Source organism: Paroedura picta, chromosome 11 (assembly GCF_049243985.1).
Source record: "Paroedura picta isolate Pp20150507F chromosome 11, Ppicta_v3.0, whole genome shotgun sequence".
Lineage (NCBI taxonomy): Eukaryota > Metazoa > Chordata > Lepidosauria > Squamata > Gekkonidae > Paroedura > Paroedura picta.
The window spans coordinates 8,730,518-8,753,922 of record NC_135379.1 but is presented as its reverse complement, the minus strand read 5'-3'; the positions used below and the strand labels follow the sequence as shown (position 1 = coordinate 8,753,922).

At 43.7% G+C, this 23,405-nt stretch overlaps 2 protein-coding genes across 4 annotated transcripts; one reads left to right on the top strand and one right to left on the bottom strand.

Annotated features, from left to right (window-relative positions):
* The first annotated feature begins 1,307 nt into the window (after window positions 1–1,307).
* On the top strand, window positions 1,308–6,772 carry IDI1 (isopentenyl-diphosphate delta isomerase 1). Of its 3 annotated transcripts, none has more exons than XM_077302781.1 (5): window positions 1,308–1,470; window positions 2,847–3,007; window positions 3,760–3,852; window positions 4,195–4,325; window positions 5,593–6,772. In XM_077302781.1, exons 2-5 carry the CDS (start codon window positions 2,866–2,868, stop codon window positions 5,908–5,910), a joined length of 684 nt encoding a protein of 227 aa, XP_077158896.1. In that variant the 5' UTR covers window positions 1,308–1,470; window positions 2,847–2,865; the 3' UTR covers window positions 5,911–6,772. The 3 variants fall into 3 exon arrangements, with proteins under 3 accessions (XP_077158896.1, XP_077158895.1, XP_077158897.1); XM_077302780.1 differs by having other exon boundaries at window positions 1,402–1,612; XM_077302782.1 differs by lacking the exon at window positions 1,308–1,470 and adding an exon at window positions 1,627–1,839.
* Window positions 6,773–7,423: 651 nt separating this feature from the next.
* GTPBP4 (GTP binding protein 4) lies at window positions 7,424–23,405 on the bottom strand. Its single transcript, XM_077302779.1, has 17 exons — window positions 23,271–23,405; window positions 22,067–22,237; window positions 20,912–21,015; window positions 19,391–19,527; window positions 18,742–18,842; window positions 17,144–17,236; window positions 15,497–15,688; window positions 15,338–15,403; window positions 14,662–14,751; window positions 13,298–13,408; window positions 12,939–13,016; window positions 12,779–12,830; window positions 11,480–11,580; window positions 10,548–10,745; window positions 9,159–9,224; window positions 7,838–7,981; window positions 7,424–7,641 (listed from the first exon to the last, which is right to left on the bottom strand). The coding sequence occupies exons 1-17, from the start codon at window positions 23,316–23,318 to the stop codon at window positions 7,489–7,491; spliced, it is 1,905 nt and encodes a 634-aa protein (XP_077158894.1). The 5' UTR covers window positions 23,319–23,405; the 3' UTR covers window positions 7,424–7,488.

Below are 23,405 nucleotides of genomic sequence, written 5' to 3'. Positions count from 1 at the left end.
ATACCCTATCCAATTCATTTATTTTTATTTTATTTTTTAGATTTATATACCGCCCTCCCCGAAGGCTCAGGGCAGTTTACATTAAACTAATCAACAATACATGAAACAGTCTTTGTTAAAAACATACAGTAATTAATAACAGTATAACAGTATAACAGTATAACAATATAATAAATAGTATAACGATGCAACATTGCAATACCACAACAGGTCCAGAGCGCTCTGGTGGAGTTCTGGGAGGAAGGGGGGGGAGCGGGGGCCCTTCATTCGCTGTTGGTTGTGCCTGGTCTCAACCAAATGCCTGGCGGAAGAGCTCCTTATTGCAGGCCCTGCGGAACTGTTTAAGCTCCGTCACCAACTTTGCAAAACTGAAACGATTTCACTTGGAAATCTAGATCCCTTTCACCGGCTGTATTTGTGTGGTTTAACTGAACCTTGAGAACAGTTTGGTTATATAACATTGCAGTGGAGATCTGTATCGGCAGATTTCTGCTCCACCAAACAAGTCTGAATAGGTTGTTGCTCTTAAAGCCTTCATTAAAAAGCGATTAAAGACCATTATCTATTAAACACACGTTTTATCCGCAGTGTCCGCTGTCAAGTCAAAGCCAACTTACGGCACCCCCACAGGGTTTTGAAAGCAGGAGACTAGCAGACATGGTTTGCAGTTGCCTTTCTCTGCAAAGTGACCCTGACATTCTTGGTGGTCTCCCATCCAATTACAAACCATGGATAACCATTCAGCATCATACTCCCCTAAGGTCCCTCCCCACCCCAAATCCAGGAATGAAATAAATAAATAACCAACCCACGCAAGAGCTGGCAACTCTAGGTATAAGGAACAAGTATGTCCATAAAGTCCACCTTTGAAAGTGGCCTTTTCCCCTAAGGACTGAATCCATGTCATCAGGAGAATAGCTATAAATCCGGGAGATCTCCAGTCACCACCTAGTGGTTGGCAACCAAGCAGCACAAAGCTGAACCAGCGGTACAGAAGCCCTCTTCCCAAAAAGGCTGCAAAACAAAAAAAAACCCAACCCTTCCCTTATTAGTCAATTTCCCATTAGCTCCTCCTCATTGGCTCTTCCATATGCCCCACCCCTAGCGCCACGCCAGTCCCGCCTCCTTCCTTTTACGGCCTCTGCCATTAGGCTCTTCCTGCAGTCTCGTGGCCCCGCCCCTTTCCTGCCTCGACGACTTTCGCTCTTTGACTCTGGGCCAATCCCGCTCTCGCCACACGCGGCTCCTTTCCTATTGGTCAGCCTCCAGGCCGGAGCGCACCTCCTGGATCCCGATTGGGCAGACGAGCGGTGGGCTTTTCGCGCATCGTTGCGGTGGCGCGATCGGCCCACGGAGTGACGCGCGGAGCTGAGCGCGTCGCTATTGGTCGGGGACGCGGAGAGGAGGGGCGAGTGGCGATGTGGCGCGCGGCGCGGCGGTTGGTGACGGTTGCTGGAGCTGTCGGGCCAGGTGGGGACGGGGCGGCGGCGCAACGCGTTCCATTTACTGCGGTGTGTCAGGGGCGGCGGTGCTTTGGCCCTACGGACTTCCCGTCGCCGCTTCCTTTCGCCGGCCTGAGGGGCAGGGCGGCGTGGCCTGGAAGTGGAGCGCGGTAAGGACGGAAGGGAGGTCGCGGGCGCCGGTTCCGTCAAGTCCCCGCTGCCTCGTCGGGCTTTCCCGGCCCCGTTTCAGAGGCTACACTGCGTCTGTGTATGGAGGCTCCATTAAGCTCGGGGCTTCCTTCTCCAGGCCGAGCAAGCGTCAGCTGCGAGAACGGAGGCCCGGGGACCAACTGGAAGCCTTGCGTGTGCACGGGCTGTGTTGCTGGAGGGCGTCGTGGTTAGAACAACAAGAATAATGATCGCATAATAATTGCATTTATGACCCGCTTTCTCAGGGCGCTTTAGAACCTGATTCTTATCTTTCAGCCTAGCCTACCTCATAGGGAGGGCGTGAAGTCAAAATGGATCTGGGGAAGAGTGATCAGTGTCTTCTTCTTTCCCCCCCCCCCTTTCACTAGTCTGATGTAGTGCAGGGGTGGCCAAATAGTGGCTCTCCAAATAGTGGACTACAATTCCCATGAGCCCCTGCCAGCATTATGATGGCCGGGGCTCATGGGAATTGTAGCCCATGGACATTGCACCCCCTTCCCCTGATACAGTGGTTGGTTGACAGCACATTCCTAGGCATGCTTAAGTAAGGCTTACAGAGTCACTGGAATGTGCTGTTCCATACGTTTCTTTGGGATTGTATGCTCATGTTTCTTGCCTTGGGAAGGGCCAGCTAAAACAAGTGAAGACTTACCTCTGATGTGGATTTAATTCTGAGTTGGGAGAGAATTCTGGACGATGATCAAAGAAGCAGAGCATAAGCTTCAGTTATTAAGGGAAGGGAGTCTTGAGGGTATTCTATGTAACTTAGTAGCATTCTGGTTGTAAAACACGTACTTATTTAATATTTAGCCTGCTTTTCAGCATTCCGGCATATGAGGAGTTGAACCAGGTCCTAGTCCAGCATTCTAACCAGTATTTTATTGATTTATTTTACAAAATCTTTCAGCCTTGGTAAGGACTACTGAGATGGCTAATGAAGTAAACATACATAATTAAAAAAAAACATGTCTTAAGAATTGCTACAAGCCAAGGAACAAAAAACAAACCATTAGATGCAGCACTAAAATGTATATACAAAAAGATAAAAATGGTATAATCAGATGCACACTGTAATAGACAAGAAATCCCACATTTAAACATAACTGATGAACCATTTAATAGGAATGATCTATGTGGCTGATTAAATATTTATATAACAGTGTATTTGAGGGATGTAATTCATATTTTCCATAGAAAGATCACTATCGCAGCCATGCCAGAAATAAATACAGATGATCTGGATAGGCAACAAGTACAGCTGCTGGCAGAGATGTGCATCGTTATTGATGAAAATGACAACATAATTGGGGCAGAGACCAAGAAAAACTGCCATCTCAATGAAAACATTGAAAAAGGTATTTTCCCATTCATTTTATTTAAAGATGTTTTGCCCCAAATTCCAGTTGAATTGAACACTTGTCCTGTCAGGTACAATTTAAATGCTTCCAGGGTTTGTGGTCCAGTTTTATAAGGTGATGAAAGGAAAGCTGGAGGATATGAAACCAGACAGTGAGGCTAATGTAGATGAACCAGCTGATCTTATAAGTCCATCTCCAAGACAAGCATGAATTGCTGATGCGTAATGAAAAAGAAGTTGAAGAGCCACTTGAGCTTGCTGACTGGCTTCCAGGTACCCACAAATGGGTCCTGCCATTCCCTTGAAATCCAAGCAAGGGCAACACATTTTAGCTATATTTTAGCACTGCAAGTATTGATAGTCAAGTCTCCTCTGTACAGACATATTAGTGAATATATTGTGTTTTTATTTAACCAAAAAAGGTTTCTAAACACTTTAAAAAGTTAATTCTGTAGCAGCTTTTGCTGAATGGCTGGCTATTAAAATCTGGAAGATAATAGGTGATGTTAAGCCATGACAGGGATAGAACCATGTATCAATCAAGCTTTCAATCATGGTTTCACTTCTTCCAAAGGAAGATGTAGAGTTTTCTGTAATTCTTCTATTTCAGTAAGAAATCACCTTAAAAGAAAAGCTCACAGCTGCATTTAGCTGATGTTATAGAAACACTAAACTGAAAACAAGGAATAAATTTACCATTCTTAAAGGTCGCCATTTAAAAAAAATTACTTCCATATCTCTGTGTTACAGGACTGCTGCATCGTGCTTTCAGTGTTTTCTTGTTCGATTCAGAGAATAAACTGCTTTTGCAACAGAGATCAGATGCAAAAATCACTTTCCCTGGTATGTATTTTGATACATAATGCAATATTGATGATGATGATGATGATGATGATTCCCAGAAGGAATACATAGAGAAAAATTTGTGTTGGAATATAAACTTGGTCTTTGAATCCAACAATAATCTGTACTAGAGGATTTAGTGTATATTGCATTATTTGAAACCTTAAGGTACCTTTAAGGTAGTGTCAGTTATGAAATACTCATCTGAGTTGATGAATGTCTGAACTGGATTCCCAAGGGTCCTCCAGTCCTTTGGAACAGCTTCTAAGTTGATGGGATGAACCACTTATTTCCTTGTATAGTCTATGCTCAGAAATATTAATCCACATTAATTCTTGGTAGATTGCTTTACCAACACCTGTTGCAGTCATCCCCTCAGCACACCACTAGAACTGGAAGAAAATAATGCAATTGGTGTCAGACGAGCTGCACAAAGACGATTGCAAGCAGAATTGGGAATCCCATTAGAACAGGTAAATAAACTTCTGCTTTCAAAATAATGACCACTCTGGGGGGAAAGTAGCTGAACAGCATCTAGCTACATTTGGAGCCCTAATTACTCATTAGAGCTTTGTTATTTATTTGGAAACTTGAAACTCCCAAGTTGAGCACATGTAACTATGTGCCTCTATCACAATTCCAAGAAAAGTTCGTCAAAGCAGAGTCCATTTGGTCAACACTGAAATGTATTCCATGTCACGCAAATTAAGCCCAGCAGATAAAAACTTTTCAATTACTGTAACACAGAATTAGTTTCAACAACAAACTGGGCAGGGGGCAAAGGAAGGGTTCAGAGATTACAGGGGGTGCTTTTAATATTCCTTGGCTGCTGACATCTTGAACCACAGTTGCAAGAAATGTGATGTTTTGCAATTGTCAAAATGGCCAACTCCCTGTAGGTCCTCGTCAGGAAAGAATGAGGACAATGCAGAAAAGAACAGGCCAGTATCCAAAAGCAGAAGCAGTCTTTTAGATTCCAGTGTTTATTTCTTTATGTTAAAAGTGATTCGAGAATTAATCAGGACATTTATGTACACAAATGTAATTTGTGGTAGCTTGTGTGATTTTTCCAGCAAATCAGACAAAAAAAATCTATATTTAAAACTTTTTTGGTGGGGACCCCTTGAGACTAATAGGAAAGTACATTTTAATTTAACTTGTTTAAAATGTTTTAAGGGTATACCCCCCACCCTCCCCATTACGAAGATTAGTGTAGTTTTACTGGCACTAGCGCTAAATTTATAGTTCTTATTAGCTGAATCACTATTGATTTGGATACTTTTCAGTTTATCTGAACCTAATCACCCATATCTAATTTTTAGTATCCAAATTACAAAAAGGTTACTAAGATTTAAAATCATTCAAATCATGTCATAAAATATACTATTCTGTCATGCATTAAAAGTTCAGTACAGAATATTCTCCCAGGTTACTCAGTAACTTGCATATCAGCAGAAGAAGCATTTATCACCCCACTGCAGCCTTTCATGCTGCACTGAATATAGTTCCAGGTAGTACCTTGACCCAGAGGGGTGGGGTCCTGCCCTGTGCTGCTTGGGTACAAAGTCAGTGCTGGTCTTAAAAGTGCTGTCAGAAATTAAAGCAAAAGGCAACATTCCATGTTCTTTTGGGAGAATCTGGTTGACTTGAGGGGGTTCTGAAAAACTGCCTATCAAACACCGGGAAGAACAACTGAAGTATCTCTTGGCTGTCAGTCTTACACAAACTTTTGGATTGTAGGTAACTCCTGAAGAAATCTTCTACCTGACCCGAATTCACTACAAAGCTAGGTCCAATGGGATTTGGGGAGAACATGAAATAGATTATATCCTATTTGTGCAGAAGAACGTGACACTGAATCCAGATCCAAATGAAATTAAAAGCTATTGTTACGTGACACAGAAGGAGCTGGAGGAACTCCTGGAAAAGGCATCACAGAATGAAATTAAGATTACTCCCTGGTTCAAGCTGATTGCAGAGACTTTCCTTTTCAAATGGTGGGATAACTTGAACCACCTGAAGAAATTTGTGGATCATGCTAAAATACACAGAATGTAAAAGGAAATGCCATAAACTAAAAGGATCCTTATTTGAATTACTGGTTTTCAACATACTGTAACATACTGTAATGACGGGAATTTGCTGTTGTATGGGATTGTTTGGATGACTTGTTGCTTGCCTGGTTTTCTCATTTGTATTGCTAACAAATTAGGGAGTACACTCCTGAAATAAGTGTACACTGGCCAGAATCCAGAGAACCTCACAATACTCAGTTCTCTATGCAGTTCCACATGGGAAAGTGCTTTGGAAAATACAAAGTTATGAACCATCTTGAGATAGCAAAAAGAAGGGGGTCATCTATTAGACAGTGAGCAATTACTCAGGGATATATAGCAGAGGGTAGGAAATTAATGGGGGAGGAGCAACTGTAGCTTTTTTCTTCTAACCCTAAAGGCTGTTCTATAATCCTGTTGGGAGATGCTACAGAAGGCAATTAAGCCTCAACCCACCCAAGACTTCGCATGTTTCAGGTGCATATTTTGAGCATGTTGGGCACAGCTACAGCCTTAGGTGTGAAGTAGGGGTTAGAGGCCCCAGCATACCACTGCACTCAACTGAGTCCACTTTTTTGTAGCTGTTTAGTATGTCGTAACAAGGGAGATGAACTAAATGCTAAGTACAAAATCTAAAATGACCTTCCTTGTGTGAATTAAGACAAACCTTGTTGAGCCTCTTACGTTTTCAGGTAGACCTGAGTTGGAAACCTTTGAAAGGCAGCACTGAAGTACTTTGAATTATCTAAGAAACTTGGGACACTTGGATCTGTCCATTGTGCTTTTAATTACTGAAAAATCTTTTGAGTCATGGAAATCTGAAGTTGTACTGCTTTGAACAAAAAATAAAACTGTAAATGGTATAAGTGTTTCTCAGTGATTCAAGCGTGGAAGCGTTGGTTAGTTTCTAAAAATCGGCTTTTGTACAAATAATCTGGAGACTTCATTTTGCATGCTGAGGGGGTGTTTTGAACTTCTTACACAACATCCCCTTTAGAAGAAGAGTTTGTTATATGCCGCTTTTCTCTGCCTGAAGGAGTCTCAAAGCAGCTTACAATCCCTTTCCTCTCCCTGTGAGGCAGGGGTAGTCAACCTGTGGTTCTCCAGATGTTCATGGACTAATGTAACAAGATTAACTTTTGCTTATATATTCCTACTTTTATGATGGTCAGTTCTTAGTCTGACGAAGAGAGCTTGCACTCGAAAGCTCATGTCTTGAATAAATCTTTGTTGGCCTTAAATTTTATGGTGCTACTTCAGACCAACACAGCTACTCATTTGAATCTATTTCAAACAGTAAAGTATAAGGCACCAGCCTTTCCCTAGAGCTGGCATCTCTCATGTGGTATGGAGAAATGCAGTTAAACAAGATTGTCAACCCTCAAAGCATTCCATGGCGAGAGAACATGGTGTTTCCTGGAAGTAAACTGTCACATGCCCTCTGGAACACAAGATTGCATATCTCGTGTTGTTGACATTTCTTGATGTCACCAGAATTCAAAGATTTCCACAAGAGGTTTTCTCAGATTTTTAATTTGTATTGGTAAAAGAGCCATTTCTTTTACTGTCCGCCATTAGCCGCTTATCTTCTCTGTGTTGAGCCAGATTTCCTCTTGCCAGAAAACAGGTGCTTAGGCTTAAGGTCAAACACGTGCCTGTCTCCTTCGCCTTTCCTGCCCAACCGATTCATTTTCTTCTGAGCTTTCTTCATCATGGTTTTAGTCTTCTTCACCATCTGCACAAAGATATAAAGTCACAGAAGTGAAATCACGTGTCTGCTTAAGTTTTCCTCCTACATCCATATCAGAAAGTAATAAACAAGCTACTTTGTTTTCTAGAACAAACCAAATACGCCCCTGAAACGTCTATTTAATTATAATAGCACAAAAATGTGTTATATTAAGGTAAATTACTATAAATGGTAGACAAACCTTTGCGTCTCGAAGACCAGATACATCACGGGGCGTGCGTGAGGAGCTCCGACTTCGGGCAACCGACGTGGGTGGTTCCGACTCCTCGCGTTTACGTTTACGGGTAACGCTACGGGATTGTCTCGCCTGGACCACATAATGAGCCTGAAAAGTCACAAAGCCTGATCAGATCCTTGTGAAATTCAGTTGCGAGTCATAATGGTGGCCACAACCATCATGGAAGACTTTTAACGAGATCGGACAAATCCATGAATGATAAAGACTGACTACAACATGGAATGGCCAACTGAATGGCATGAAGCGCTCAAAATGTTTCAGAAGAAATAAAAAACCGGAGAACTGTGGAGTGTCCATTAAATAAAAGGCAAGAGTGATCTCATCAGATCTTGGAAGCTAAGCTGGGTCAGCCCTCAAAGTATTTGGAGGGGAGACCTCTAAGTAACACTATTGCTGTAATGTAGAGATAGGCAAACCACCTTCAAACATCCCTTGACTGGCTGCCAGGCAATCCTAGGATCCACTTTTATATTAGCTGCTCAAGCCGCCAAATGCTGTGCTAAGGGTGTCACTTTTTTCAAAGGTTTGCAGCTTGTGATCCACGTGCACAATAAGCATGGGTCACCCATGTTCCCCTCCTTTCAGACCCAGGAAAAGTCAATTCCAACAGGGGGTTAGAACCACATGGACTAATAAGTTCAATGGGCTGTGCTGCTGGACTGAGAAGGCTACAAGGGAAACTACCCCCCTCTCATGCAACAGAAGAAACAGGAAGGGCTATTTCCCTTCTGCACCCCCAAACTCATGGGGTGGCAAGTCCAAATGGGTCCCTGCAACCTGAGGAATCAATCACTCAGAAGAGAGGTCCATGAAACAAATCATGACTGTCAGAAAGTTTCACCAACATCCAAAAAGTATTCTTAAAATATGGTATGTCTTGCTTTAGAGCAGGGGTAGTCAACCGGTGGTCCTCCAGATGTTCATGGACTACAACCTGTGGTCCTCCAGATGTTCATGGACTACAATTGCCATGAACCCCTGCCAGCGTTTGCTGGCAGGGGCTCATGGGAATTGTAGTCCATGAACATCTGGAGGACCACCGGTTGACTACCCCTGCTTTAGAGGACAAATCTTAATGTTCCTGAAACATTAGTGGTTTTGTCGGACAAATTCAAATGGGTACAGTTCCTCTGCTACATTTTGCTCTAATTCATCCCTTTAACCCTCCTGTCTTTCGCGAAGCTGAAAGAGGTGGCAGAAATGCTAAAATGAGGAATGCAAAGAACACCGAAAGCAAATTGGAAAACACTGTCACGCAACTCACTTCGTTTTTGTCCGTCATGTCCACCCCAAGATCGCTCATCTCCTTCTCCAACTTCTTCCGCTGAACCTACAGGGAGTAGGAACCCGTTACTGACTGCATTACCCATGGATTTTTCATCGGGACAGATGCAGCATTGAGGAACGAGGAAGAAACCAAATATGAAAAACGCAAGAGAAACGATGTAGCGAAAAATATGGAGGAGGAGCCGCAGCTGAAAGCGCATGGCTGAGACAACGGGTGTTCTTCCCACCTGCCAACACTCCTCCCCTTGTGTTTCAGCACAATGTAACATGCAGTGAAATTCACACACCGTAAATCCAACACATTCTGACTAGATGCGCGGGACCGCGATGTGGAATGCAAGCCTAAAAGGTGTCTATTACTACACGAATGGAACAACCACCCTAAGCACCATGCATATGAAAGCCATCTTGAGCAGGATCTGGTCCCCGCTTTTAAGATGGACTCTAACCTGAGCAAACCCTAAGGAGGCAGCAATTTGACTACTATTTCTGCTACATGCAAAATACATAAAATTGACTTTGAGCCATTGCATCCAACCCAGTGTGGTTTATTTATTTAGATTTTAATACCACCCTTCCATATGGCTCTGGGAGGTCTGTAACCCTCCAGATCCTCAAGCAGAAAAGGATCTTTCTGAATCTCTGGCATCAGATGTCCATTCAGTGTAGATGGTGTGGGACTGAACCTTGAATCTCTGAATAAACACATCGCTTCTCCAAAGCTGAGGCCTTTGCCTTGAGCACAAGCTTGGCTGTAAAGTGACTACAAGAACTATTGCGTCTAAACTCACATCTAGATTAAGAAGTCTGACCCGTTATGTCCTCTGCATATTCCCTGTCTTTATTCTTTGAGTCAAGTCTTTGAGAGACCGTCTTACTTCCCATGCCCCTCGCAGAACTCTTCGCTCTGCAAATACAAGCAGGTTGGTGATCTCCGTCCCATGTGAGAGTCGCCTGGCCTCAGCCAGGGCCTTTTTTGTCCTGGCCCTGCCTGGTGGAACGAGCTCCTGAAAGAGCTACGGGCCTTGCAGGAAATAATGCAGTTCCGCAGGGCCTGTAAGATGGAGCTCTTCCACCAGGCTTTTTAAGACCACCAGATGGACATTGGATAACACCTCCTTTTATTGGGTGTTGGAAGGCAGGGGATTAGTTGGGGGGGGGGGTGGACGGTAATTCTTATTGTTTAAATATATTGTGTTTGTTGATTTTAAACATGCATTCAGAATTATGTTAACCGCTCCATGCCGGCTGTGCCAAGAGGGGCAGCCTATAAATTTAATGAAAGACAGAGTGGGCTGAATTTAACCATTTAGCTTCCACCCTGCCCATCATACCTGCCTGACACCACAAGGGTTCTTCCACTTGCCTTTTTAGCTGTTCTTGGCAACCTGGGCCCCTGGGTATCTTTCTCCTTGGACTCCAATATCTTCAGTTTCTTCTTCTCGCGAATTTGTCGTGCCAGCTGCCTGATTCCCGCCATTTCCTCATCTTCGCTTTCCGAATCGCTGTTGTATTCTCCGGCCGCCTGGCGGAGCTCCTCCTCCTCCTCCAGCTGTTGCAGTTTCTTCAAAGAAATGGAACAAAACGTTACAGCACGCTGGCTCCACCGGGCTGGTTCTTCGCACACAGCAGCAGCACCACCACAGCTGCTCAGGAAAAGCTCAGTTAGCAATTCTAGTTTCAACTTTCATTTTATTTGTATTCACTTATCAGAATTTTCGGTCAACCCTCTCTTACAAAAGTCTCGGGGCAGCTACCAACCATCAGAAAAACTAAACGTAGATGTTTAAAACAAGAACAAAAAAACAGAAATAAGTAAAATTGATTTCTATTTTAAAAGATGCTCCGAATTATTTCATTAAACCAGATTCTCAGCTATCCGGGCTTCAGTAATGACAATGATGGAGGTGGGCAGAGCTAAGCCGGTGTCAATGTTACTTCCTGTCCTCAGGAAGAATGAATCAACCCAGCGATATAGAGGTACATATTGAGAATGGAAGGCGAGCAGAAAGAAATAGGTGAGACTCTACTTTGAGGACTTTATCGTTTGAGTACTTTGAGGACTTTATGTTGGGGGAAGGAGAAAGGACATTAATGTAGCAAATCAACCTCGCTGCCACTTTTTGAACCAATATGAGCCCAGGCCTCATGTGAAGAACGTCTGGAAGCAGCCGTCCAGCACTTTCCTCTCACCCTCCTCCTGGGTGATGAACAACGTAAGGAGAAAGTCCCAAACATTCTTCTTTCAACACAGACTCTCCACACATCCAAGTACCGTGGTAATGACAAAACACTTACCTTCATGATATCTGGGTCAATGTAGTCAGCGATGTTATGACCTTCCCAGATCTCCGGTACCCTATCGTATTTTTCAGACGGATTCATTAGATCCCAGTATTCTAGAGCAAAGGGAAAGAAAATCCAGGAATTTGGAAAGAAAACAAAGGAATTCCTTCTGTCCCTCTCCCTCCCAGCTTAAAAGCCACATCGAACTATGTGGTTGGCTGAGCAACAGGAGGAAATGTATCCTTCATACGTAAGTTATGTACTAGCTGATCCCTTGTTACTTTTGACCAGCAGTCCTCTTGATTTCAGGGGGATGTAAAGTATTATCTAAAGCAGTGGTTCTCAACCTGGGGGTCAGGACCCCTTTAGGGGGCAAACAACCCTTTCACAGGGGTCGCAGCAGGGCAAGCAGCTTGGGGGGGTGCCGCCACTGTTGCCGCTCCTCCTGAATGCGCCCACCAATTATATATACAATTTATAACCAGTTTATATACAATGATGAACAATGGATCTTCACACTTTTGGTCAGTTTCGGCTTAATTTCTGTGAAAGAACCCTTGCATAATTTTATGGTTGGGGGTCACCACAACATGAGGAACTGTGTTAAAGGGTCGCAGCATTAGGAAGGTTGAGGACCACTGATCTAAAGCAGGCTTTCTCAACCAGGGGTTCATGAAAACCTGGGGTTTCTTGTGGTCCTGGAAAGGTCTCCCAAATGGGTGAGAGTTAATTAATTTTTAATATATTTTTAATTTGTCAAAGATTTATCAGGTAATATGACCATATATGATCATGTCAACCTACCCCACCTCCCAAAATGACCACTGATGGGCCTAGAGGGGTGGGGTGGGGAGAGACCCTGGGTGGGCATGTACACAGCTATAATTCCCAATCATATTCTGCACAGTGGTACCCTTTTTAGGGTTTCTCAAAGACTAAAGAATGTTCCAGGGGTTTCTCAAGGGTGGAAATGTTGGGAAAGCCTGATCTAATGATCTGGGGGGGCTGTTTCTGTTTTTAAACTAAAATATCTCTCAACCCTCTAAACAAAGGCTATGGGGCCTAGTTTAATGATGAACGAAGAACGTCTTTACCTGAACACCTGAAAACCCAAGAATAAGGAAAGGGGCATAAGGTGTTGACGTGTCAAATTTGAATACCAAAACATGCAAGTTAAACTAGAAAAGGGAAGACAAATTCATCCTGTCCAGCAGTAGGAGGGATGCACAGATCAAAAAGCTCTGCTTGAACAGTTCCACTCCAAGACATCATAGTTGATCTAACAACACCAGGATTAATATGAACACTTACTCTGGAGATCCAAAACATAGTCATCTCCCAGTTCCATTTCCAGATCTTTCTCCTGCAAGTAAGCAATGCATTGTTAAGACAAGCTTTCTGTAGGGCTTATAACAACGTGGGAATTATGCCCCAAATCCCCAGGAAAAGAAACTTTTAAAAGCATGCTTACCAGTTTCTTTTTAGGCACATCAACCTCCATGCGTTTTTTGCGCAGCAAGGCCCCCTCGGGAATAAAAGGAGGCCTTTCCTAAGACAAAAGCATACAATCAACAGGAGCTCAAACAACCCAGAATGCTGTTTTAAGTCCTTGGGATTCTTTGATCTGCCATAGTAAGCCTTTACTAGGGAGCACTGGGGACATGCTAGGAAGTCACCTTGGCGTTTTGCAAATAAGTAGGGAAAATATTTTATTTATTTGGATTTTTATACCGCCCATTCTTTACAGCTCTGGGCGGTTGTTCAGATTGTTCATACATCTACTTTACAAAAAAAAACAAAAACAAATTATAGCAACCACAGAAAGCCCACCTTGTTGTCTCTTCTGTAGGGGAGAGCTAGATGGAGCCGATTCAAGATATCATTCACCTTGTTGCCCTTCATTTTGGTTTCCACGCGGTGGGCCAGCAATCGGTCACAGGCCTGCAAGAACACAACATTAATTTGATTAATCTGATTCCCTGCTGATCTCTTGTAGTTCAAGGAGCCCCCCCCACACACACACACACACACACAGACTCACGCACCCACTTTCACAAATCTGAGCAACTTCCCACACTCTGTTTTCTTCGCAGTCCTGACCAGGGGATCATGTTCTACAAACACCAAAGTTGTTAACCATGGCTACCAAAAGAGCTCTAACCGTGGTCTCAAACTAATCATGGTTAGCAATAGCGCTGGTGCAGATATAATGCTATGATTAACAGTGAGAAGGAGGTGAAAGGGGGGAGGAGGGCTATGAGTTCTGGGATGCTCCCACCCAGACTTAACCAACATCACCTCAATTTCACTTCAGACATGTGGCTGAATAGAGATAGCGAGAGTATGCAAGTAGCTGTGCAAGAAGAAAATATTCCTAAAGCCACTGCAATTAACTTACTTAATCCATTTGTGCTCCCCACCTTTCTCCCCAATGGGGACCGAAAGCAGCTCACGTAATTTTTTTCCCCATTTTACCATCACAACATCCTTGCGAGGTAGGCTAGGCTGAGAGAAATGTGACTGGACCAAAGTTACCCAGCAAGTTTAGCGGTTCAAGTGTCAGACTGGGATCTGAGAGACCCAGGTTCCATCCCCCACTCTGACACAGAAGCCACACGCTATCAGACCAAACTACCACCACAGAGGATAAAAAGGAGGAGAGGGGGACAAATGTAGGCTGCTCAGGGTCACTATGGGGAAGGGAGGTGGAGGTGCAAATGAATAGAATAAATCCCTCCCATCTCCCCCGAAAAATCTGGACTTCTAAAACATGTGTCTGTGATGAACCACACATCAGAGGCAACGGAAGACAACACTGACGGAACACTTCCCTGCGTCGGTGCGGAAGTCACACTGGCTTGTCAAAATGAATGTGTTTGTCCATCTACTGAGCAGCCAGAGCTTTGATCACAAGGAAACTGGAGCTAGATCCATTCCGCCCCCTTTGAATAATGCATTAAAAAAAACACACAGATTTTCCTGTTTCGCCTGGGGAAATCCAGTTGCAAAAGCTCTTTAAAAGGGCATTATGCCACGGGTGCGAAAAGAGCTGAACTTCAATCCATTTCCCTAAGGAACTTGGGAAACTATCCCATGCAATCTTGCCTTTAGCCCGGGAAAACAGAAGGAGCCCTCTGGATCCAACCCAAACAGCAAGTTTAGAATGAATTTTACACAAGAGAGACCGTACTCACTTCCGTTTTGACTTGAATCACTCCTTCCTCGGTGAGGGTGCTTGTCTCTATTACGGGAAATCCATCTGCTTCTAAATCCGCAAACATTTTCTAGAGCACGGACATACAGGAATTAGGGAACGGCTGTTTAAATTTTTACAACAAAAATGTTTTCTCTCACTTGTGCCTAAAGAACTGAAATAGTGCCAGAATTCCATAAAATGGACATTCTGTTACAGTTTTTTCCAGGAAATACAGCAAATATCAGCAGCTAAGCTGTGCATATACTGACCAAGCCAGAAGCTTTGCACATGCCAGCATTTGGGCATGGAAATTCAGCAAGGAAGGATAAAGACTGATAATTGGTATCCGTAATCTAGAACGACAGACGTCTGGGATGGGGACATGATTTGGGACATGAACCTTACAGTACTCCATGTAGTGAGACTGCTGTTGCCAAGTTCTCATCAGAAGTGAAAAACTGGCAAGTAAAGAGAGAGTTGCAGGAAAATATATGTTTGAAGCCGCAGCAGGCTACATGCTGGTATGCTTGCTTTGCTCCTGGCCTGAGAGCTGGAGAAATTTGCAGTGGCAGCCCTGAACGTCTCCACCCATGCGGAATGCAAGCTGTATGTCCCAGTTTATTCATATATAACCAAGACATACCCTGTCTCCTTGTTATAAAAAACCTTCCTACCTGGTTTTCCTCACTAAGTTCAGAAATCCTCTTCACATCACACTTATTTGCAACAATTAGAAGAGGCTAAAAGGAAAGAAGAGACGCGCATTAAGGTCAAATTTGCTGCTTTCATTTACAAGCAAGCCTGAATTGGAAGCAGCATAATTGCAAACCTACCTTGTTGACAAACAGGGGTTTAATATTCTTAAAGAGTTCAAGCTGCTCCTCCAGGCTGTGCCCACACTGTTCGGATATATCCATGACGTACAGCACGGCGGCTCGAAGGTGAGCGAGAGCTGTTATTGCCTGCATCTCAATGGTGTTTCTCTCCTCCAAAGGATGATCCAAAATACCTGGCGTATCCACCACCTAGAAGGAAGGACTATGGAATCAACCTCAGGACTTTTATTTAAGGAGCTGCTATGGGCGAACGGAGGCACACGATGTTCACACTACTGCCCAATGACAGTCACACCCTTCCCTTACTTACTTAATTTGTTTGTATTTGTCGACCACCGCTCCCAGACCCAACTGGCTCATGACGGTTTACAATAAAACCTTCGTGTCTTCTTAACCCTCTCCAATAAAAGACTACAATGGAATTTTGTGGAATTGCTAAACAAAACACTCGTGGATGAATCCACACCCCTGTAATACACAAAGGCTGAAGCCCGTTGCACCCTGAACTCAGCAGAAGCCAAGTCCCTATGTGGATTCCTGCATCTCCATCCATCCCAGTTAGTCAAGACCAGACTATCTATCTCTGCTCTGAACTGTCTAGAACGGAGCTCCTTGTAGTAAAGGACTCCTGTTAGTTGGCAAAGATAAAGAGTCTCTATTTGTTAGTTTGATTCTTGCCTGCACGCACACAAACCAGATCACTCCTGCTGCAATGCAAGCCTCGGGCTAGCACGCTGGAATCGTAACTTTCTAACGGTTCTAACATAACCACTAAAAAATATAAAAACATCAAGACACTATCTAAGAAAACCTTAGTAGACACTACCGAGATACATGAGGAACTGTTTATTCCCAGCCATCTGCCCCAGTCATCTCGTACCCGCACCCATTTCAATACCACCTGTGTGATGCAGTCATGCAGGTGAGCTGACCACGAGATATTATCAGGAGACTCACAGAACAGAGAGGCAGGTGATAGGAAGAGGCCTTTGGGTGTGGGCAGGTCTGGACGAGGACTGTGGAAAGCGATTGGGATGTGAGTGGCCTGCACAGTGCAGGAGGTTGGACTAGATGACCCATGAGATCCCTTCCAACTCTATGATTCTATGAAAGGCAGAATTCCTGCATGAAAGCTGGCAGAGAATCAGAGTTGGAAGGGACCACCAGGGTCATCTAGTCCCAACCCCCTGCAAAATGTAGGAAAGTCACAACCACCTGCCTACCAAAGTAGCCCTGATTGCCCCCCCCCCAAAAAACCCCCAAAATCCCTGGAAGAAATTTGACACCTGACCCCAAAGTGGCGATCAGCACTTCCCTGGGCATACAAGAAAGGGCCACAAGAGCCAAGCACCAACACAATCCCTTCTGCCCACCCACTTACACTCTGCCTAAGTTCACAGAATCAGAGTCTTGGGGCAGCCAATTCTACTTGGCTGTTGTGTTTTGATAGGTTAGCGAAGGAGCCAATAAAATGCCGGACTTCTGGTCTGAAGTTCATCTTTTTCCTAGCAAAGAAGTAAGGCAAACGCCATCACTGGTGCAGATTTCAAACACAGCCAGCTGAAAGTCGCCTAGCACAGAACATACCCTCCAATAACATAACTGGGTCACATTGGATTTTATCAACTAGGAAAGAGTCCTTACTTGCCACCGCAGATACTTGTAGTCCATGTGCCCCACAAAGAGAGACTTGGTCGTAAATGCATAGGGCTGCACTTCCACATCAGCTCTGGTCACCTTAAAAACAGGGAAGGGAAATTTTTTTTAATCTTTATAGTAGCTCTATTCGCTTACTCGATTATTGCTTTTCCCATGATTTTGCATGCAAACCTGTTTTGCAGGTTCAATCCCCAGTTAAAAGGATCAGGTAGTGGTGATATGAACACCTCAGCCAGAGACCCCAAAGAGCTGCTGCCAGTTTGAGCAGCTCAATGGCCTGATTCAGTATCAAAAATGATAAATTAAGAGGGGTAGGATCCAGTGAAGGATCAAATACAAATCAAGTATAAAGGCACTGGGATACCAAGGTGGCAAACACAATATCCAAAATAGACTTCTGTAGAGTCTTGAATCCTCTATTATTTCTTTATTGTACAAAGCAGTCCCAACGCGTTTCACCCACTGGCTTTGTCAAGGGACATTAAATTTCTTGTTTTTAGACAAATTTAATGTCCCTTGACAAAGCCAATGGATAAAACGCATTGGGACTGCTTTGTACAATAAAGAATAAAGAAATAATAGAAGATTCAAGACTCTACACAAGTCTATTTTGGATATTGTGTTTGCCACCTTGATATTCTGATTCAGTATCAGGCAGCTCCATGGGTTCACATAATACAAAGAGCGAGTATCACCATCCAGGCTGGATTTAATTTCTTACATGAGAAACGCTTACATGCCAGTACGGGATGAATGACAATAAACTACTTTTCTCAGGGCTGCGTGACTACAGTAAGATCCTAAACACAGTCACACCCTTCTAAGCCCATTTTAATAGACTCAGAAAGATGTAACTCTTTTTTAGGATTAAGCTGCTAATTCCTTCTCTAAAGCTCTTGGCAGAAAACACAGACTGGAACATCTTGATTATAATCCCACTGTCAGCTCAGACATTTACAACAAACTCGCCATATATAATAACTGTTATTATTATTGCTTAAATTTCTAGGCCACACCTCCCCAAGAAGGTCTCAGAGTGGCTTACAACAGAAGGAAAAATTTTATACAGTAAAACATAAAAATCCTAAAAATTAGTCTCTGTAAAACTGCTTGCTCACTCCATCACTTAATATGTTCCCATGGGCCTGCGATGCTGATTATTGGCCTGACCTCGATGGGGGAGGATGGGCAAGGCATTCGCTGGCAGGGGCTCCTGGGAATTGTAGTTCACAGACATCTGGAGGGCCGCAGTTTGACTACCCCTGGATTAGGTGGAAGGGGTCCATTTAGATGATAAGTGTGACCTTGGCCTCAACCAAATGCCTGGTGGAAGTGTGCTGCTTTGGAAGTTCCGTAAGGGCCCTGGTCTCAATAGACAGCTTGTTCCACCAGACCCTGGTCAAGGTCAGGCGCGCATCTTTGGGGCTGGACACCAACATGTTGGAATTTGCAGAGTGAAGTGCTCTCTGCAGGATGTATACGGAAATATGGTCCCTCAGGTATGAGGCAACAGCAATTTTTTGGGATTGTGCTAAACTGAAATGCCAAATTTAGACTGAAGCAGCACTTAAAAGTCCACCAACCTTATTTATAAAGCTGGACTTCCCCACGTTCGGGTACCCGCACAACAAAAGAGTCCGGGTGTTTGGATCGATGGTCGGCAAGCGGGACAAATGCTGACGCACTGAGAAGACAGAAGGATCGCTGCTGATTTTCACAGAAGGGGTTTAAATGCAGATGGATGGTGCATCAAAAGGGATCCTTGATTCAAGGCATCAGGCAGGATAAGCCAGAATAACAAAACTCTCTTTTTCTTATCTCTTTCCAAAATAAAGTTGCCTCAAAGAAAAGAGAACTTAAATATGGGCTATATTAAAAGAAAGTTTAAATGGGATATTTCCAGGTGCGAAGAAACAGACACAACAACTGAGCACACCATAGGGAACCAGATGGCCCCAGAATGTGGAAGCAAAAGAGAGAGGAAATGAGCAAAGCAACTTCAGGTCAGATCTCCATGGGAGTTCTGGGACTTTGGTCAGGCAAATCATGGCAGGAACCAGCAGCTACCTGGCACAGAGGAACTGGCTGGCCACTGTGTGAGACAGGAGGCTGGACCAGATGGACCATTGGTCTGATCCAACAGGTTCTTCTGTTCTTATCCCCATGGGGGTATCATTTAGACAGGACAACTGCCTTTCTCACCACCCCTGTCCTGCTACTGAGATACACCACCTTGTTCTAAGTACTCCAAGCTCTGCTTCTGTCTTTTGATGATCGTACACATCCGACCCAGGGCTGCCCGCTTCAGCTGCTTGCATCGATAAAGGGAGTCGCCGTACTTCATCAACCGAACGTAATCTTTGGCAACACTGTAGTGCACAACAGGAAACAAGCCTGAATTCCGATGTGAAGGAAAAGATTTACTTATCTTTAATCCCACCCCGATACCTGATCAGAGGTCTGAAGCTTTTGAAAGAGGACCAGGAAAAGTAAGAATGGAAGTAGCTAGGAAGACACAGGCATATTAAATACACAGGCATTCCTCTATATCATTGCTCCAGTTTGCTGGCAGGGGCTCATGAGAATTGTAGTCCATGAACATCTGGAGGACCACTGGTTGACTGCCCCTGCTCTATATCATAGAGTTGGAAGAGACCTCCAGGGTCATCTAGTCCAACCCCCCTGTACAATGCATGATGTTACCTGTACTATTTTGTTGTTTCCTGTAAACCGCCCTGAGCCTTCGGGGAGGGCGGTATAGAAATACAATAAATAAATAAATAAATAAACTCTCAACTACCTGTGTTTCCCTCACTCCAGACAAAGATTCACCAGAGGTAGGCACAAAGGATGCTCAGAAGTATTCTGGTCATTATTGATATTAAATACCGATCAGGAAACCTTTTTATTTATATGTTAGAAGATCAAAGCTACATGTGTGTTTGGTGGAGTGACACACAGGCCATCACATACGGCTCCCTGTTGGTGGATGGCAATTGCAAGCCTGGCTTTCTCTGAGCCACAGAGTGTGTTCCACTGCGCCAAAGTCTAAAGTTGGTAAGTTCCATTCCCAGCAGTTCCAACTAGGTATCTGGAAATATCGGGGAACCATCTTGGGAAGTTTCCCACTCAAAGTGTACTTTAGATTTTTGTGTCCATTTTAATGGGGTTTTAGTTGGGCTTTTAACTGGACGTCTGTAACCCAACACGAGCTGGCTTGGGAGTGGCAGATAATTAATAATAATAATAATAATAATAATAATAATAATAATAATAATAATAATAAAGGTAAAAAGGTAAAGGTAAAGGTATCCCCTGTGCAAGCACTGAGTCATGTCTGACCCTTGGGGTGACGCCCTCCAGCGTTTTCATGGCAGACTCAATACGGGGTGGTTTGCCAGTGCCTTCCCCAGTCATGACCGTTTACCCCCCAGCAGCAAGCTGGGTCCTCATTTTACCGACCTCGGAAGGATGGAAGGCTGAGTCAACCTTGAGCCGGCTGCTGGGATCGAACTCCCAGCCTCATGGGCAAAGCTTTCAGACGGCTGCCTTACCACTCTGCGCCACAAGAGGCTCTTATAATAATAATAATAATAATAATAATAATAATAATAATAATAATAATAATAATAATAATAATGCTTTAATAATAATGCTTTAATAATAAAGCATTCACTCTAGAGCTGAGACAGAACCAGTAACAACAATCTAAATGGATGTCTTTCATATAAACAAAACATGAATCCGACTTACTTGTCGATCAGATTTTTGGCAATATTAATTTGCCCCAAAGCCAGCTTGTAATGATCCTTGTCATAAAGAACATTCATCAAATCTGCATAAAATGGATGAATGTCCTGAAAAAGAAGCAGAATATGTTATTCTTACTTTCCAGCCCCCACACACATACACACCACCCAGGAAGATATAGGCTTTTCAGTAGTTTAGCCTTTACTAAGAAACGAGTTCAGGCCCATGAAGTCCAAAAGAAACTGTATCTTCTTCCAATAGCATCTTTTCACACTAAACTGTAAAGTATTTTTGAACATGGATGGTGTTTAAACCTGTTTTTCTGACCTTGCATTATTATCATCATTATTAATTAATGAATTAAATTTATATACTACTCTCCCAATATGGCTCAGGGCTGTGGTGGTAAAAAAAAAAAGTCAAAAACTCCATTAAACTAGCACAATCCTATGATTTTTTAATGCTGGCAAAGAAAAACAAGCACATGGTGTTCCACAAAGCAACATTTGCTTGCTCTCTCTAGCCCTGAACTTTTCTTAAGGTCTTAACCTAACACCCTCCCTGTCTAAGTGCTATGCAGATTGAGCTGTTTCACATAAAAGTAATTCAAAGGGGCAGATTCCAACGGACAGGACGTAAAGAAGTCCATGAAAATGAAGACATCTTCCCTTGCATCAGCCGAGGCTGGTGCAGTAATTATAAGTTTCCAAGGAACCCTTCATTGGGAAAGAGTTCTCCAAAATCTGCACACTCCCTCCCTTACTAATGATGTATCCTTACAGATGATTATTATAGCCTAAATAACAGGCCTTTAAAGGCAATTACTATTTACCTTGCTGAAACATTGCTACAAAGCTAGGTTAAAGATCTGACATCCAAATGTGAATTGCACAAGAAATACAGAATTCCTTCTTCTTCTTGACAAGTGTCACATCACAATAATATTTCTATTATGTACTTTTCACTGTTGTTTAAAAGTTCTCAACGTTTCCCCTCGAAATGATCCACATGCACACAGAATCTGTAAAGCTTTTCAAAAGAAAACACCACGTTCATATTTTTTCTTTAAACAAGATATGTACACTAACTCATTTGTATTTATATACGCAGCAGAATATAACTGTGGACAAAAAATAATCTCTCCCCCCTTCCACTTACATCTAGCTTGGGGAAATCTGTTATGATTTGGGTGAGTCTATCATGGTAATTTTGCTGAGTGTATTTCACTTTCCTCATGTAGAACTGACGAATGCGGTGAATTTGATAATGTTTATGAATGACGGTTGGAGTCTTTCGCTGCGTCTTGGATAACGTCAAATCAATGAAGTCCTGTAATTAGAGAAAAAACAGTACTCAGAAGAGACTCGAAACAGCATGTATATTATTTCAAAGAAACAGAGGTGTGTGTGGTAGTTAAAACATTGTATTGGGATCTGGATGGCCTGAGTTATTCTGGGTTTGTTTATGTGTTAGGCTGGCCCTCTCAGCGTGGCTTATAAGTTCACAGATAAAAACCCCAAATACAATAAATATATATAAAACCTAAAAAGGTATCTGTTTAGAAGTTTTTACGTTAAAAACTCACTGGTTCCCTCCTGGTTTGTTTTTAGAATCCTGAGCTGCCATTGTCCATATTTCTGTTCACACTGTGAAGATTAACGGCTTCATCCAGATTAAATGACAGGCTGAAATAATTCTATAAAATCAGAGTCCAGTAGCACCTTTAAGACCAACAAAGATTTATTCAAGGCGTGAGCTTTCGAGTGCAAGCACTCGAAAGCTCCCACCTTGAATAAATCTTTGTTGGTCTTAAAGGTGCTACTGGACTCTGATTTTATTGTGCTCCTTCAGACCAACACGGCTACCCATTTGACTCTATCCTTATGAAATAGTTCTAGCACGGCTGAAGTCAACTCTGTCTGGCTAGAGGTGGTGGGGCTGGCGCCAGTTCCAGACCCTGCATTTGCCCGCATCCCACCCCATTTCCCTTGACACTCTCCTCATTCCTCCACCGGCCCTCAACATGGCAAGCCTCATCTACTCTCAGATTTGGACAACGGCAGCCCTGGATTCCAAAATAACCCCAAGAGGCAACAGGAGCAGCTTCTCCCCTCATTGCTCTTAAGAGCTCTGCAGCAGGCAGAAGTACAACAGGGGGAGCTCCTCCACCCCAGGGCTCCCATTGCTCTTAAGGGCTCCGCAGCAGGCAGAAATGCAACAGGGAAAGCTCCCCAGAAGCAAGCCACGGCTTCTCCCGCAGAGACGCGTGGTCTCCCGCAGGCACGCGACCCCAACCCGGCCTGTTGCCATGGAGACAGCGCAGGCCCACAAAAGGGGTCAAGGGAGGGGGCGGCGGCTTCACCTTCGCGGACGGGACCACCATGATCTTCTTGAAGTTGTAGAGCGCCATGGCGGCGGCGGCGGCGGCGGCGTGTCGCTCGGCCTCGGAAAGGAAGAAGGGAGCCGCGGACTTCCGGCTTCGGGCGTTCTCGCGAGA